Source organism: Pan troglodytes, chromosome 8 (genome assembly GCF_028858775.2).
Source record: "Pan troglodytes isolate AG18354 chromosome 8, NHGRI_mPanTro3-v2.0_pri, whole genome shotgun sequence".
Lineage (NCBI taxonomy): Eukaryota > Metazoa > Chordata > Mammalia > Primates > Hominidae > Pan > Pan troglodytes.
In genome coordinates, this window is record NC_072406.2 from 115,687,373 (window position 1) to 115,701,524 (window position 14,152).

At 53.1% G+C, this 14,152-nt stretch overlaps 2 protein-coding genes across 5 annotated transcripts in view; one reads left to right on the forward strand and one right to left on the reverse strand.

The window, feature by feature from the left end:
* Positions 1 to 13,348, forward strand: part of NEURL1 (neuralized E3 ubiquitin protein ligase 1) — a 99,178-nt gene extending 85,830 nt beyond the window's left edge. For all 4 annotated transcript variants that reach the window (XM_024346613.3, XM_063782082.1, XM_024346614.3 and 1 more), the window contains 3 exons: positions 5,003 to 5,692; positions 10,310 to 10,456; positions 10,929 to 13,348. In XM_024346613.3, coding sequence (XP_024202381.1) covers positions 5,003 to 5,692; positions 10,310 to 10,456; positions 10,929 to 11,167 — 1,076 coding nt within the window. In that variant the 3' untranslated portion in view covers positions 11,168 to 13,348. The remainder of the gene's footprint in view (positions 1 to 5,002; positions 5,693 to 10,309; positions 10,457 to 10,928) is intronic.
* The window catches only part of SH3PXD2A (SH3 and PX domains 2A), a 266,664-nt gene continuing 262,225 nt past the window's right edge, over positions 9,714 to 14,152 (reverse strand). The window contains exon 16 of the mRNA XM_063782079.1: positions 9,714 to 9,732. The gene's annotated coding sequence lies outside the window, so the exon portion shown is untranslated. The remainder of the gene's footprint in view (positions 9,733 to 14,152) is intronic.

The following is a 14,152-nucleotide window of genomic DNA, read 5'->3' on the forward strand; positions in this document are numbered from 1 at the left end:
TCTAGCCTCTAGCCGAGAGATTGGCAGGGATAAATGGATTTCCTAGTACCTTTGTTCCTCGAAAGTCCTGTCTAATCCTAGATGCTAAGACTCTGGTAACTAAATTGTATTCAAATGTTTTCCTGACTTCGGGGCGGGCATGGTGGCTCACACCTGTAATCTCAGCACTTTGGGAGGCTGAGGCCAGCAGATCACTTTGAGCTGAGGAGTTCGAAACCAGCCTGGGAAACCTAGTGAAACCCTGTCTCTACAAAAAATACAAAAATTAGCCAGGCGTGGTGGTGTGCACCTGTAGTCCCAGCCACTTCGGAGGCTGAGGCACAAGAATCGCTTGAACCTGGGAGGCAGAGGATGCAGTGAGCCTAGATCGTGCCACTGCACTCCAGCCTGGGGAACAGAGCGAGACCCCGTATCAAAAAATAATAATAATAAAAAAAAACATGTCCTGCCTTTAAGCCTTGCCCCTTCCACTGACTCTTGGCTCCCAGGGCCCAGTTCCTGGCTCCTCCCTCTCCCAGACTCCCTGCCCAGGGCTGGGCACACAGTAGGTCAGTGAGTAGGGCCCCCAGCACCACCTAGAGGAGGGGAAACACATGGCCGGGACCTCCCTGCCCTGGCAGGGCCTGCTTATTTTTGCTCTGGCCCAGGGTGTCGGTAGAGCCACTGCTGGGCACCAGAACAGGCAAGAGCTGAAGACTGACAGGTTCTTTCCTGAATGATGGGACATGCAAGGGGAGTCAGCTTAGCGGCTTCTCCTCATGGCCTTGTGCCGTCTCTGTTCCCATCATAAACACCTCCAAAGCAGGTGGGCACATGTCCCGGCACCGATTATGTAACTTGTTGCTTCCGAATGTGGGGCCACCCCACTGCTTGGGGTGAGAGGTTGCCCATCTGGTTTTTCTAAGCCTTACCCATCAAGTGGTGCAGTCTTGGGCCGAGGTTGGTCCCATGGTGTTCTCCCATGGCTTGGGGCCCCAAACACTGCCCTGACCTCTAACTTGGTATCGGCTCACTCAACTGTGACCTTTGCCGTCCCTTCTGCGGAGGGTGTTCTAACCAGCTCCTGTGTCTCGAGTTTCATCTATTTCAGGGCTTCGACACAGCTGGGCTCACTGATGGGATGGTTATTTTGGAGCTGCTGGCTGCCTGCAGCTGCTCCTGACCCTGAGGGGTGGAGAGGGAGAGAAGACAAACTTGGGCTGGGCACTGGCCCTAGGGATTCGTTCCGTTTTTAGCTGTTTCCCAGCAGCTTTTGTCCCTCCCCTCCCAACTCTAGCAAGATTTCAAGCAAGGCTAAAGGGATCCTCTTCCTACCCCCTTCTCTTTGTACATCCTCCACTGTTTCTCCTTTCTTCTTTATCCTCTCACCTCTACATTTTAGCTGCTGCTTCTTGGTCTTTGGTGATTTCATTCAATGAGTATTTCCTGGGTACCCATCATGACTGATGTGAAATCCTGCATTAAGGTTCAAAAAGCCCATGGTCTGAGGACAGGTGTACCTGACTTTTAGTTGAGACTGTGCTCAAGCCAAGCAAATACTAATATCTGAAGTTATCGGGTAGCTTCTGGGTGCTGGGGGTGGTCCCACTTTACCTCGGATCTTTCCAACAACAACTCAGGGCAGGTATTATTACCCCTATTCTCTAGGTGAGAAATTTGAGGCTGGGAGGAAGGTTGCTTACCCAAAAGCCACCAGCCAAGTGCTGGATCAGACATTTAAACCTAGGCCTGATCCAGACCTGGATCACCCCAAAGCCCATGCACTTTCTTCTGAATCATGTGGCATTTCACATGCCAATAACAACGGCTTATATTAACCTAATGACTGTGCCAGGTCTCCTATTAGGTGCCCTGTGTACCTTACTCCTTTTCATCCTCACAGCGTCTCTTCTAAGGGGAGTATTAGATACAGATTTTATGTAAATCAGTAGATGCTGATTTCACTGCTGAAGAGGCCCCAAGAAGTTCAGCTATTTGTCCAGTCATATAGCCCTGTCATACAGGAAATGGCAGGGCCAGGATTTGAACCTAGACTGATGACTTCAAATTCATTGCACTTAACTGTGCTCCTGTCCTGCCTACTAGTATATGAATGTTGGTTACTGAAAAAAACCTAATGTACTTTTAGGTTGCATTATTAGAAGTATAGCATATATACCAAGGGAGGTGATGGCCACACTATGCCTTGAGCTGGTTGGTGCACATCTAGAGTACTGAGTCTGGTTTTGTTCATTATCTAAGAGGTGGGAAGGTATGTGGGGAGTCTGAGTATTCCCTGAGAATTGTCTTCAGTACTGGGCTGATAGGCAGCTCAGGAGGTAGTGGGTTAAATACAGGGAGGTAGATTTTGGTTTAAAAGAAGGAAATATTCTTTAAAGACAGATTAACTCCACAATGGAACAGGTTGCCTGGAAGTTAGTGAGCACCTGGTAGTGTGCATGTTTAAGTAGAAGGGGACTCCTGAAGGGGCAGAGAGACCAGGATAGCTTGCATCCAGCCCCATTAAGAGCTCTGTTCTGAGGGTCTGCCCAGCCCCAGGAGCTCTGGACTGATTGTCCTGAGGGGGTGGTGTGGGCCCTGTGACAGCTGTGTTTCTGGAGGCTCTGGCTGGACATCTCTGAGCGACCTGATTCCTCTTCTCCCTGCTGTTACTGCCCCTTCCCCTCTCTGTCTCCCACCCTCTGAAGTTCCCAAGGGTCAGTGCCTGGAATCCCAGAGGGGTGAGGGAGCAGGGACTGTTCCCCAGGGTCCAGGTCAGCCCACTGGCTTTCCCCCACTCTGCACCATTTGTCTCTCCTACCTTCCCCCTGCACAGGCCCTCCTGGCCTCTGCCTCTGCCTCTCTGCAGCCCCCCAGCCTCTATGCACCATCACTGTCACAGAGTCAGTTCCCTGGAATAATCACATTTTCTGGCCGGCTCCCTCCTCCTCGCCAACACGATTCCAGGAAACCCCAATCAGCCAGGCCCCAGGAGGCTTCTCCAGAGCTTCAGGAGGCTTGGGGGGAAGGGCCCACACCCAGAGCTTTCTGGGGGCCAGACAACACAGTTCCTGGAAGGGGCAGTGAAAGGGTGAAAGAAAAGAGGGAGGTTTAGTGACCATGTCTACATTCAGTTGGAACTGAATTTTGGCCTCTGCTGTCCCTACCAGACCAATCCCCCAAGCTTTGCTGTCATACCTGAGAACCCCAGCCATCCTTAACCCAGTTCCTGAAGAGACAGCACAGATTCTCCCTTGGAGAGGTTCAGAGAGAAGGCCCAAAGGAAGGGATCGGTCCATGGTGCGGCTTACAGTGGCACCAGGCATATTTGGAGAGATTGACTCACGCAGAAAGGCTTCAATAAACAAGGAGAGTCTGGAAGTGAAGAATGCGGCATTAGGAGTTGGACAGACCTTTTTTTCAATCCTGGATCTGCCACATGGCGGCTGTCATAACGCCGCTGAGCTTTATCTGTAAAACGGGAACACTTCCACGGGCTGCCGTAAGGATGAATTGCAGGGGTAATTCATGGAACATGGTGATCACTTTTATTGAAAGTTATAGGACTCCATAAAGCAGAACATAACACAGCCATTAGAAGAATATGGTGTTGGAAACAGTTATTGGCATGGAGAGGTGTTCAGATGCTGGGGATAAGATGGAAGGAGCCCAGGAGTTAAATTTTTGAAAATTTTGAAAAAAGCTACCAGGGTTCTTAGCCTGGAGTCCTTGCCCATGAATGGCTTCATGTAGTTCATGAATGCCGAGAAATTATCTACAGAATTTAGTGAGAATGTTCATTTTTCTGGGGAAACGGGTCAATGTCATCACATTTTCAAAGTGATGTAGTACATATAAAAGGTAAAAAACAAGTGATGTTTATATAGCATGACTCAATTTTTGCACTAAAAAAAGTAACCAGCTGGGTGTGGTGGCTCACACTTCTAATCGTAGCACTTTGGGAGACTGAGGCAGGAGGATCGCTTGAGCCTAGGAGTTGGAGACCAGACGGGCAACATGGCGAAATACCGTCTCTACCCCAAAAATACAAAAATTAGCTGGGCGCGGTGGTGCATCCCAGCTACTTGGGAGGCTGAGGTGAGGATGGCTTGAGCCTGGGAGGCGAAGGTTGCTGTAAGCTGAGATATCTCCACTGCACTCCAGCCTGGGCCACAGAGCAAGATCCTGTCTCAAAAAAAAAAAAAAAAAAAAAAAAGCCAAACAAACAAAAAACCCAAAAATACAGCCTTTAAAAAGGCCAAAAGATCATACATCCAAATATTAAAAATGCTTTTCTCTGGGTGGTGGGCTTATAGGCGATTGTTTTTTCTTTTTGCTGAACTGAATTTTCTACAAAATACCGTTTTATATTTTGTATAACTTGTATGATTTAAAAAAGAACGATGAGTTTGATTCCCTGTTAAGCCACTTGCAAAAGGGTATCTTGGATAGATCTACTTCTCTCAGCCTGTGTCCTGACATGGCAATGGTAGCCTCAAAAGGTGATTGTTAAGGTTAGATGAGACAATGTACGCAAAGAGGGTGTCTGTGTGTGTTTGCTGGGGGGTGGTTGCTCCCTGGCTTTCCAGGATGTTAGGCCTTCGTCAGTGCACTCGACAGACGGTTGCTGTTTGTCAACAGAATGCTTGGCGCTGTTCTAGGTGCTAGGGATAAGACGGAAGGAGCCCAGGAGTTAAATTTTTGAAAATTTTAAATTATAAGGAATACACGTTTACTGTAGAAAATGAGGAAGTACACATATGCATATAGCAAGCACCTGTGAGCATTTGGAAGCATCCATATGGTTTCAGTTTCGGTGCTTCCCCCCACCTATTCCTCTGCTTAAACAGATGTCCTGCAAGAGTCGTTTCTTGACTGTGTTCGCTAATTTATGTCACAAGCATCGTGTGCGCCATTAGCCATCCGGGATTGTAACGGTGCGCGCGTAGGGACCGGACAGCGGGGCGCGCCGGGGCCGCCTCCCGTGAGCCCTGCGTGACACTGCCCCGTGTCTCCCGCGCAGATAGCGAGCTGGTGCTCCCGGACTGTCTGCGGCCGCGCTCCTTCACCGCCCTGCGGCGGCCGTCGCTGCGGCGCGAGGCGGACGACGCGCGCCTCTCGGTGAGCCTATGCGACCTCAACGTGCCGGGCGCGGACGGCGACGAGGCCGCGCCGGCCGCCGGCTGCCCCATCCCGCAGAACTCACTCAACTCGCAGCACAGCCGCGCGCTGCCGGCGCAGCTCGACGGCGACCTGCGTTTCCACGCCCTGCGCGCCGGCGCGCACGTCCGCATCCTCGACGAGCAGACGGTGGCGCGCGTGGAGCACGGGCGCGACGAGCGCGCGCTCGTCTTCACCAGCCGGCCCGTGCGCGTGGCCGAGACCATCTTCGTCAAGGTCACGCGCTCGGGTGGCGCGCGGCCCGGCGCGCTGTCGTTCGGCGTCACCACGTGCGACCCCGGCACGCTGCGGCCGGCCGACCTGCCCTTCAGCCCTGAGGCCCTGGTGGACCGCAAGGAATTCTGGGCCGTGTGCCGCGTGCCCGGGCCCCTGCACAGCGGCGACATCCTGGGCCTGGTGGTCAACGCCGACGGCGAGCTGCACCTCAGCCACAATGGCGCGGCCGCCGGCATGCAGCTGTGCGTGGACGCCTCGCAGCCGCTTTGGATGCTCTTCGGCCTGCACGGGACCATCACGCAGATCCGCATCCTCGGTGAGTGCCCGCAGCTGCGCCTGGGCGTATGCCTTTCCTGGAGGCGGGGACGATCCGGGTAGGAGACAAAGGGCGAGCTCCCCTTCCTCCAGGCTCATGATGGTGTTGCTAAGGAATCACAGACACCTAAGGTGAGTTCTGGGCGGGACTTGGTCATCTTGTCAGTGGCCCTTATATGTCACCTGGGAGACTCACCTGGGGGGTGAGGCGAGGGAAAGCGCGGATTATTGAGTTTGATGCCCAGAATCAGATCAACCCATAGTCTCACAGATACATAAACAGTCCAGAAGCACACAACCCACTGACCACTCAAAAATGAGAGGAAAAGGCCAGGTGCGGTGGCTCACGCCTGTAATCCCAGCATTTTGGGAGGCCGAGGAGGGCGAATCATGAGGTCAGGAGATCAAGACCATCCTGGCTAACACGGTGAAACCCCATCTCTACTAAAAATACAAAAAATTAGCGGGGCATGGTGGTGGGCGCCTGTAGTCCCAGCTACTCGGGAGGCTGAGGCAGGAGAATGGCTGAGCCCAGGAGGCGGAGCTTGCAGTGAGCCAAGATCGTGCCACTGCACTCCAGCCTGGGCGACAGAGTGACACGCCGTCTCAAAAAAAAAAAAAAAAAAAAAGGTTTCCCCCAGCAGTTACCTTTTTGAGTCTCGGTTACCATTTCTCCAAAATGGAAATAAAGGTCCTCACCTTTAAGGAAGTTTGTGAGTCCAAATGAGAAAAAAAGGTTGGAATGTCAGTAGTCAGGTGGTGCAGGGTGGTGTCTGGTTGGGGGACTCGGGGGAATCCCTGAGCAGGCAGCCTTGGGGGAAGTGGGGCTGCAGAGTTCTGGGCCTGCCTTTTCTCGGGGGCACAGGGTTTGAAAGGACTGGGGGGATGTGCATTGAGTTAAGAAAAGAAGGGAGGAAGATTCTTTATTGGAAGACTTCTCAGAGCCTTTAATATGCACTTTGATTAAGGAGACGGTGATGGTGGTTTTGGTGTAGAGTTTTTCCATACTAATTTGACCGGAAATCTTTTCACAAAGTGTCTCCTGGTACCTTTGTACCCCAGAGTGAGCAGGTATTCATGCTTTCCAAGTGCCGGTCTTTGAACCAGCTCTGTGAGACTGAGCTGGTTTCGTTAGACTTACCTGGAGGACCTATTAAAGTGCAGATTCTTGGACCCCCCCTCTAGAGATTTTAATTCGGTAGACCTTGGACAGGTTCTGGACATCTGAATTGTTTTTCTTTAGTAAGTATGCTTACCCAAGTTTGGAGACCCCTGGGCCTCACAGCCCCTAGCCTAGACCTCAGCCCAGGAGGCTTGATAGATAAGATAATGTGTGTAGATGAGTGAGCATGAGGTAGTTACTCTATGAGATTGGCGTACTGTGTATAGGCACATGTGAGTAACTGAATACACATATGTTAATGCATGTAATGCTGTTGGCTTGTGAGAGCATGAGAAATCATATAAAAAACATTGGGGACTTCCACCTCTGGAAGGAGACCAAATGAAGATGGAGTGAAACATAAATAAAAAGGAAATGAAAAGCCTGGGTGCGGTGGCTCACATCTGTAATCTCAGCACTTAGAGAGGCCGAGGCAGATGTATTGCTTGAGGCCAGCAGTTCAAGACCAGCCTGGCCAATGTGGCAAATCCCCATTTCTACTAAAATACAAAAAAAATTAGCTGGGTGTGGTGGTGCACGCCTGTAAGCCCAGCTACTCGGGAGGTTGAGGCAGGAGAATCGCTTGAACCTGGGAGGCAGAGGCTGCAGTGATCTGAGATGGCGGCACTGCATTCCAGCTTGGGCAACAGTGAGATTCCGTCTCAAGAAAAGAAAGAGAGAGAGAGAAAGAAAGAGAAAGAGAGAAATCAAGCAAGCAGGCAAGATGAATCAGGCTTGGGTGAGAATTCAAGATGGAATAAAAAGAAATTAGGCTGGGATGCAAAAAAATAAAAAATAAAAAATAGTCAAGCTGATTTCATTGACCAGGATATACTACTCCTCAGGGCAAGGAAATTACATAAGAGTAAGGTACTTTCTTCCCTCAGCACCATCTAATAATAGCTAAGCAGCTTTCCAGTAAGGCTTCTGTTGCCCAAAGAGGTTTGCTAGACTGGAGCAAAGGGGAGGCTTAAAAAAAATCCAGATTTCTCTCTCCCAAGAGGAGGATAGGCCAAGGTGGGTGTTGAAGAAGAACCACCCAGAATGCAATATACATTCAACAAAGTGCTCCTGATCTGTTTGGAAAATTGGGCATCACAACCAGCAAATTGGTGTTTGAAGATCCTGACTGACTTCAAAAGAATAACTAACCAGTGGCAATGTATGAAGGGTCATTATTAACCTTATAGAGGAATGCTTGGCTTTGTGGCTAGCCTAAGTATACTAAGAATAGAAGGTTATTTCCTTCACTCATGTGTATCACAAAACATACAGCCAGTTCCATACTTATTGGTGAAACATCAGAAATATTCTCATGAAAGTCAGGAATATAATAGAGATGGCTTACAGATGTTGTTCTGAAAATTCTGGCCAATGCAACAAGGCAAGAAAAGTAAATAGGAGTTGTGAATTCCTGAAAGAAGGAGATGATAATTAACTTGGAAAAATATTAACACAGTAAGAGAAACCCTGTGGGCATCTATTGAATATTCTTAGAAATAATAACACAACTGGCCGGGCGCGGTGGCTCACGCCTGTAATCCCAGCACTTTGGGAGGCCGAGGCGGGCGGATCACGAGGTCAGGAGATCGAGACCATCCTGGCTAACACGGTGAAACCCCGTCTCTACTAAAAATACAAAAAATTAGCCGGGCGTGGTAGCGGGCGCCTGTAGTCCCAGCTACTCGGGAGGCTGAGGCAGGAGAATGGCGTGAACCCGGGAGGCGGAGCTTGCAGTGAGCCGAGATCGCGCCACTGCACTCCAGCCTGGGCGACAGAGCGAGACTCCGTCTCAAAAAAAAAAAAAAAAAAAGAAATAATAACACAACTAAATGAATTAGAATTAATAACTACAGATAAAAAAGATCTCATTGGGCACTTAGGTGTGTGCAGGGCATTATGTTAGGATTTGTAGGAGAGTCACAGGTGAATACTATTTCCTGTTCTAAGAAAGCTCATGGGCTGGGCGCGGCGGCTCACACCTGTAATCTCAGCACTTTGGGAGGCTGAGGCGGGTGGATCACAAGGTCAGGAGATCGAGACCACCCTGGCTAACACGGTGAAACCCCGTTTCTACTAAAAATACAAAAAAAATTAGCTGGGCCTGGTGGCAGGCGCCTGTAGTCCCAGCTACTCAGGAGGCTGAGGTAGGAGAATGGTGTGAACCCGGGAGGTGGAGCTTGCAGTGAGCCGAGATTGCGCCACTGCACTCCAGCCTGGGCGACAGAGCAAGACTCCGTCTCAAAAAAAAAAAAAAAAAAGAAAGCTCATGGTTTCACTGGAGAAACAAAACTGGAGTCCTGGGCACAGAACAAATATTACCCCAGCCTTTGTGGTTGTGTAGTTGTATGTCTGTAGTGCATGTGTGTGTGTACTTGAGGGAGTAATGTGGTCTGGGGGTAGTCAGGGCGGCCCAGAGGAAGGAGTTTGAGGACAGCCATCAGAGGCTCCCTGGACAGCCAGCTCTTTGAAGTCAGGGGCTGTCTCTAGCTTTCTGTCTGCATGGGGCCTGATGCCTGGTAGGTCCTTGGTAAGGATTTGTTGAAGGGAGGAGAGAAGGAAGGAGGGAAAGAGGGAGGCGAGGATTGTTAAAAAGGAGAGGAAGGCCGGGTGCAGCGGCTCACCCCAGCAATCCCAGCACTTTGGGAGCCGAGGCTGGCAGATCACGAGGTGAGGAGATGGAGACCATCTTGGCCAACATGGTGAAACCCCGTCTCTATTAAAAATATTAAAAAATTAGCTGGGTGTGGTGGCATGTGCCTATGATCCCAACTACTCAGGAGGCTGAGGCAGGAGAATCCCTTGAACCTGGGAGGTGGAGATTGTAGTGAGCTGAGGTCGTGCCACTGCACTCCAGCCTGGCGACAGCGAGACTCCGTCTGAAAAAAAAAAAAAAGAAAGAAAGGAGAGGAAGTGAGTGACGGAAGGAGGAAGGAGGGGAGGAGAGAATCTATGATCAGAACAAGGTGGGAAAAAGTGAAGGCACTGCAGAGGTGCCATGCAGAAAAGGTGGGTGATATCTGGGGACAGTGGTGAAGAGCTCAGGGCTCCGAACAGGAGGGTGAGCTTGCGGGGCAGGGGAGATGGTAATATACATGCTCCGGCCCAGGAAGCTTTGCAGAAAGCATACATGGGGAGGGGCGGAGGTAGGTGCCAGGCAGGGGCCTAGTTTGGAGCTGCTGTTTTAACAAGAAGCAAGCAGGATATGACCCTCCAGTTCATAGGTGAGAACAGAGGACAGGCTGGGTGCTGTCTGGGGTCAAAGTCTTTAGCTGATTAGCTATACTCCACGGTGGTAATATCAAATGATCCCCGCGCCAGCCTGCAAAATCCCGCTCTTGGCCCTGTGGCTGGGCTGTGTGGTCAGGCCTGGGAACCCACTGTGAGGGACAGAGCTTTCTCCAGTTTGGCCTGGGCAGGCAGCTAGTGTGTCCTTCCCTCCCTCCCCTTTCACAGGCTCCACCATCCTGGCCGAGCGGGGTATCCCATCACTCCCCTGCTCCCCTGCCTCCACGCCAACCTCGCCCAGTGCCCTGGGCAGCCGCCTGTCTGACCCCTTGCTCAGCACGTGCAGCTCTGGCCCTCTGGGTAGCTCTGCTGGTGGTAAGTAGGCTGGCTCCTCTGTTCCTTGGTGACCATGTGGGACTGCAGCAAGGATGCAGCCTTTGTGTCCGGGCTGGGAGTGGAGAGGAGCTGGAGTTGGGCTCAGTAAACTTTTGTTGGGGGGTGATTTCTGGGGTCATCCCCTCCTGTCCCCTAGCTGGGCAGTGCCAAAGGGTAGCTCAGGAGGGACCTACCTTAAAAGATTCTGGACCCTTCCCTTCCTCCATCTTGCCTTCTTTTCTCTCACTGCCTCCTAGCCACTCTGTCCCCTCATCTGGGGTTGGAGTGGGTCAGAAGTGGGGCTGCTCAGAGCTCAGCCTCTTCCCTTGTGCCCTGGAAGTTGGGTTGTCAGGGTGAACAGGCAGATCCTGATAAATGGAGGGGGACACAAGAGGCCGGGGAGCTCTCTTCCCGTGAATCCAGCGCCGGGTTGGGCCATGTCTCCTCCTGACTGGTGCCCCCTTGTCCTCAGGGACAGCCCCCAATTCGCCAGTGAGCCTGCCCGAGTCGCCAGTGACCCCAGGTCTGGGCCAGTGGAGCGATGAGTGCACCATTTGCTATGAACACGCGGTGGACACGGTCATCTACACATGTGGCCACATGTGCCTCTGCTACGCCTGTGGCCTGCGCCTCAAGAAGGCTCTGCACGCCTGCTGCCCCATCTGCCGCCGCCCCATCAAGGACATCATCAAGACCTACCGCAGCTCCTAGCCCGTTGCGGTGGCCCATCCCGCATACCCATCTTCGCGGGCTTCAGCCCAGTCCCAGCTGAGGAACAAGCCAGTGGGGCCCCTTCTCTTCCTCATTTTGGAAACTTTTCCTCCTCTATTAAACATGGGAAACTGAAGCCCTTGAAGGTTTGGGGAGAGGGGGGTATCAGGCAGGGAGGGGGCAGAGGCAAATCGCCGGGCAGAGGGAGGGGAGGAGAGGAGGCCGCACTCTCCCTGTCTCTCCCGTCTCTGCACCCAGCTCCTCTCTGCATGCTGAGGGCTAAATTGGGATCTCAGCCTGCCCTAATCTTTCCCCATCTGAGGCAGGTTTCTAGGAGGTGTCTGTAGTCCATGTGGCACCTTTGTGAGAATTAGAAAACATGTACCTTCCTCTGGGCAGCTGCAGCCCTGAGCCAGGACATGTGGCCTGGCTAGTGCAGCATGGAGTGGATTTTAGGCTCATTTGCCCTCTCAGCCAACTGCCCTTGAGCAGTGTACAGCCTGCTCAACAACCACCCTGGGCAGGCTGCTCCTGAGCTGCTGTCTCCCTCTCTGACCTATGCCTACCTTCTCTTTCTTCGTTCCCTGCCCACTGGGCATGGCAGCTGGGGGTGAGAGGCTGGTGGTTGCCTCCCGTCCTGGGCAGGCTGCAGCCTCATGCCATGTCTCTCTCCCACTACCTGATGGGCACATGGACAGGCTGCAGAGGGCTCCAGGTTCTGGGCCCCTGGCTGAGAAGGGGAGGACCCTGTCCTGGCTGTAGCCTTCCTGCCCCAATCATCTCGCTGGATGCCATTGCCCAGGGGTAGCCCTTCGGTATGGGCTGGGGAGAAGGGTTGGTCTTCTGCCAGGGTCCCTAAGAACAGGTTTGCAGCTACCCTCTCTGACCTTTTCCCCATATCTTGTGCTGTCCAGGGCCTAGGCTGATAGTCAGAGCCTGTGGCACACCTGGGATGGGCCAGGGCCCTGGGTGGGGAGGTGTGGGTTCCCTGGGCCAAGACCAGCCTTTTTCCTCAGTTTAATTTATTTATTTATTTGGTTTGTGGTTTTGGGTTTTTTTGTTTGTTTGTTTGTTTGTAGGTGAGTTCCCATCCTTTGGGCCCCTAGAAATGCTGCCTTTGTGTGTGGGGTACCTGGGAAAGGGTGTGGCTGAGGCAGTCATAATGCAGTATCTTCCCCTGACTCCAGCCACAAAGCTCATACCCAGCCCTACCAATCATGAATTGGAACTCCATAAGGAGGGGCCAAATTGGGAGGCCTTTTGGCAAACAGTGTCTATTTTACAGAGAGGCAAACCAAGCCTCCTTAGTGCCCTGGGGCTGATGGTCACCCAGAGCCATAGAGCACCCTTCCTCCTGGGCCAGAGCTGGGTTATCATGGTTGGCTTAGGTACCTCAGGGGGCCCAGGAGGTCCCCCCTCCATAAGGACGTCAAACTTCCAGGAGGGCCAGTGTTCCTAGTGTGGGCCAGGAACAGGACAGGGAGACCTTGTGATGGCGGGGCAGGGAGCCTGTTCGTAGGGAAGATGAGGAGGCAGGGGCTGCCTCTCACACCTCCAGGTTCTCATTCTAAGTTCTGGGGAGGGAGCGCCCCACCTGCTAGGGTCGGTCCTCTCAGCCCTGCCTGCCCTGGCCTGGGCTCTCCCAGCCTCCCAGCCCTCTGCCCCCTCAGATGGCTTTTTGTTTTTGTTTTTTTTGCATCCATCAGAGACTGCACCTCTGTGTGGCAGGCAGGGCATGGGTTTTAGTCCTGGCCACTGACCAGCTGTGTGGCCCTGACCGAGTCGTAGCCCCCTGGAGCCCAGCTTCCATTTCTATAAAATGGTTGTTTGGGGAGGGAGGGGCAGACTTTCTGTGTGACTCGGGAGTTCTTCCGTGAGGGCTGCCAGGGGGTGGTGTGCCAGGACCTCAGGCTGGGCCTTTGTGCTGGCCTTGCAGTGGGCGTGTGGGGAAGTCACTGTCCCACTATGGGTCTCCACTACCCAGTCACTGACCCTGGGAGACCCCTTCTGTGTGGGAGGGAGCGGGGGCTGGCTAGCGGGCCCCCCAGCCAGGGATCCCAGAGGCTGAGGGTTGGGGAGAGGAAGCCATCATCTCATTACCTCTGTCAGTGCAGGGGTGGCTGCTGCTTCCCTTGTGCACTCGGGTCGCTGTGATTGTGAATAAAAGTGATTTCGTACCAGCCTGAGGGCGGTGCTGTGCGCAGAGCACTGGGGAAGGAGGGCCAGCGTGTGCGTGCACATGTGGGGGCAGGCTGGGGTGTGGAGGCCTGGTGTCCTGGATACTAGGGGAGTCATCAGGAGCTGTGGCCCTTCCCTGAGGGGTAATTGCAGGCCTCTGAGGCTTCAAGGTGGGCTGGGGCAATCAGGGAAGACTCCCTGGAGTCGGGGGCTGGAGCGTGACTTGGGGCTAGAATGCCAGGTGAGCCTTGCAAATTGGGAGAGGCTACTGCATCTGTGAGGAGCAGGGTGTGGTGGGGAAGGTGCCCTGAGATGGGGCTTCTCCTTAAGGCTGAGCAGGGCTCAAATCTGCCGCTTGTAGGGGGGGGTGCGCAGTGCCACCTAGGGGCTAATGGGAGGATGACAAGTGGTCAACTCAGGTCATCAGGGGCTGTGCTCTGAGCTCCCCAGGAACAAGGCTTCCACCCCTCTCCCCAGGCTCAGACCCCCACATCTGGAGGGAGCTCAGCTGTGTTCCCACTGGTGGGTGCAGAGGCCTATACCAAATGGGTGGTGCCACTGAGGAGAAAAGGGAGGCCTCTGGATAGAGTCCTTTAGAGAAGTGTTCTAGATGCGCTAAGTGATCCGAGTGGTGGGGAAGGCTGAGGGGAGAGGGGTGGTGGGGAGGAGGCAGCCAGACTGGCCCCAAGGTCTAGGCACAGTGTTGGAATTGAGCTCATTTGGCAGCACCAGGCCTCAGAGGCACGTGGGATACCTGCCTGCCCATCCTGTTCCCGGGAGGATGCTCAGGCTACCCAGCCTCTGCAT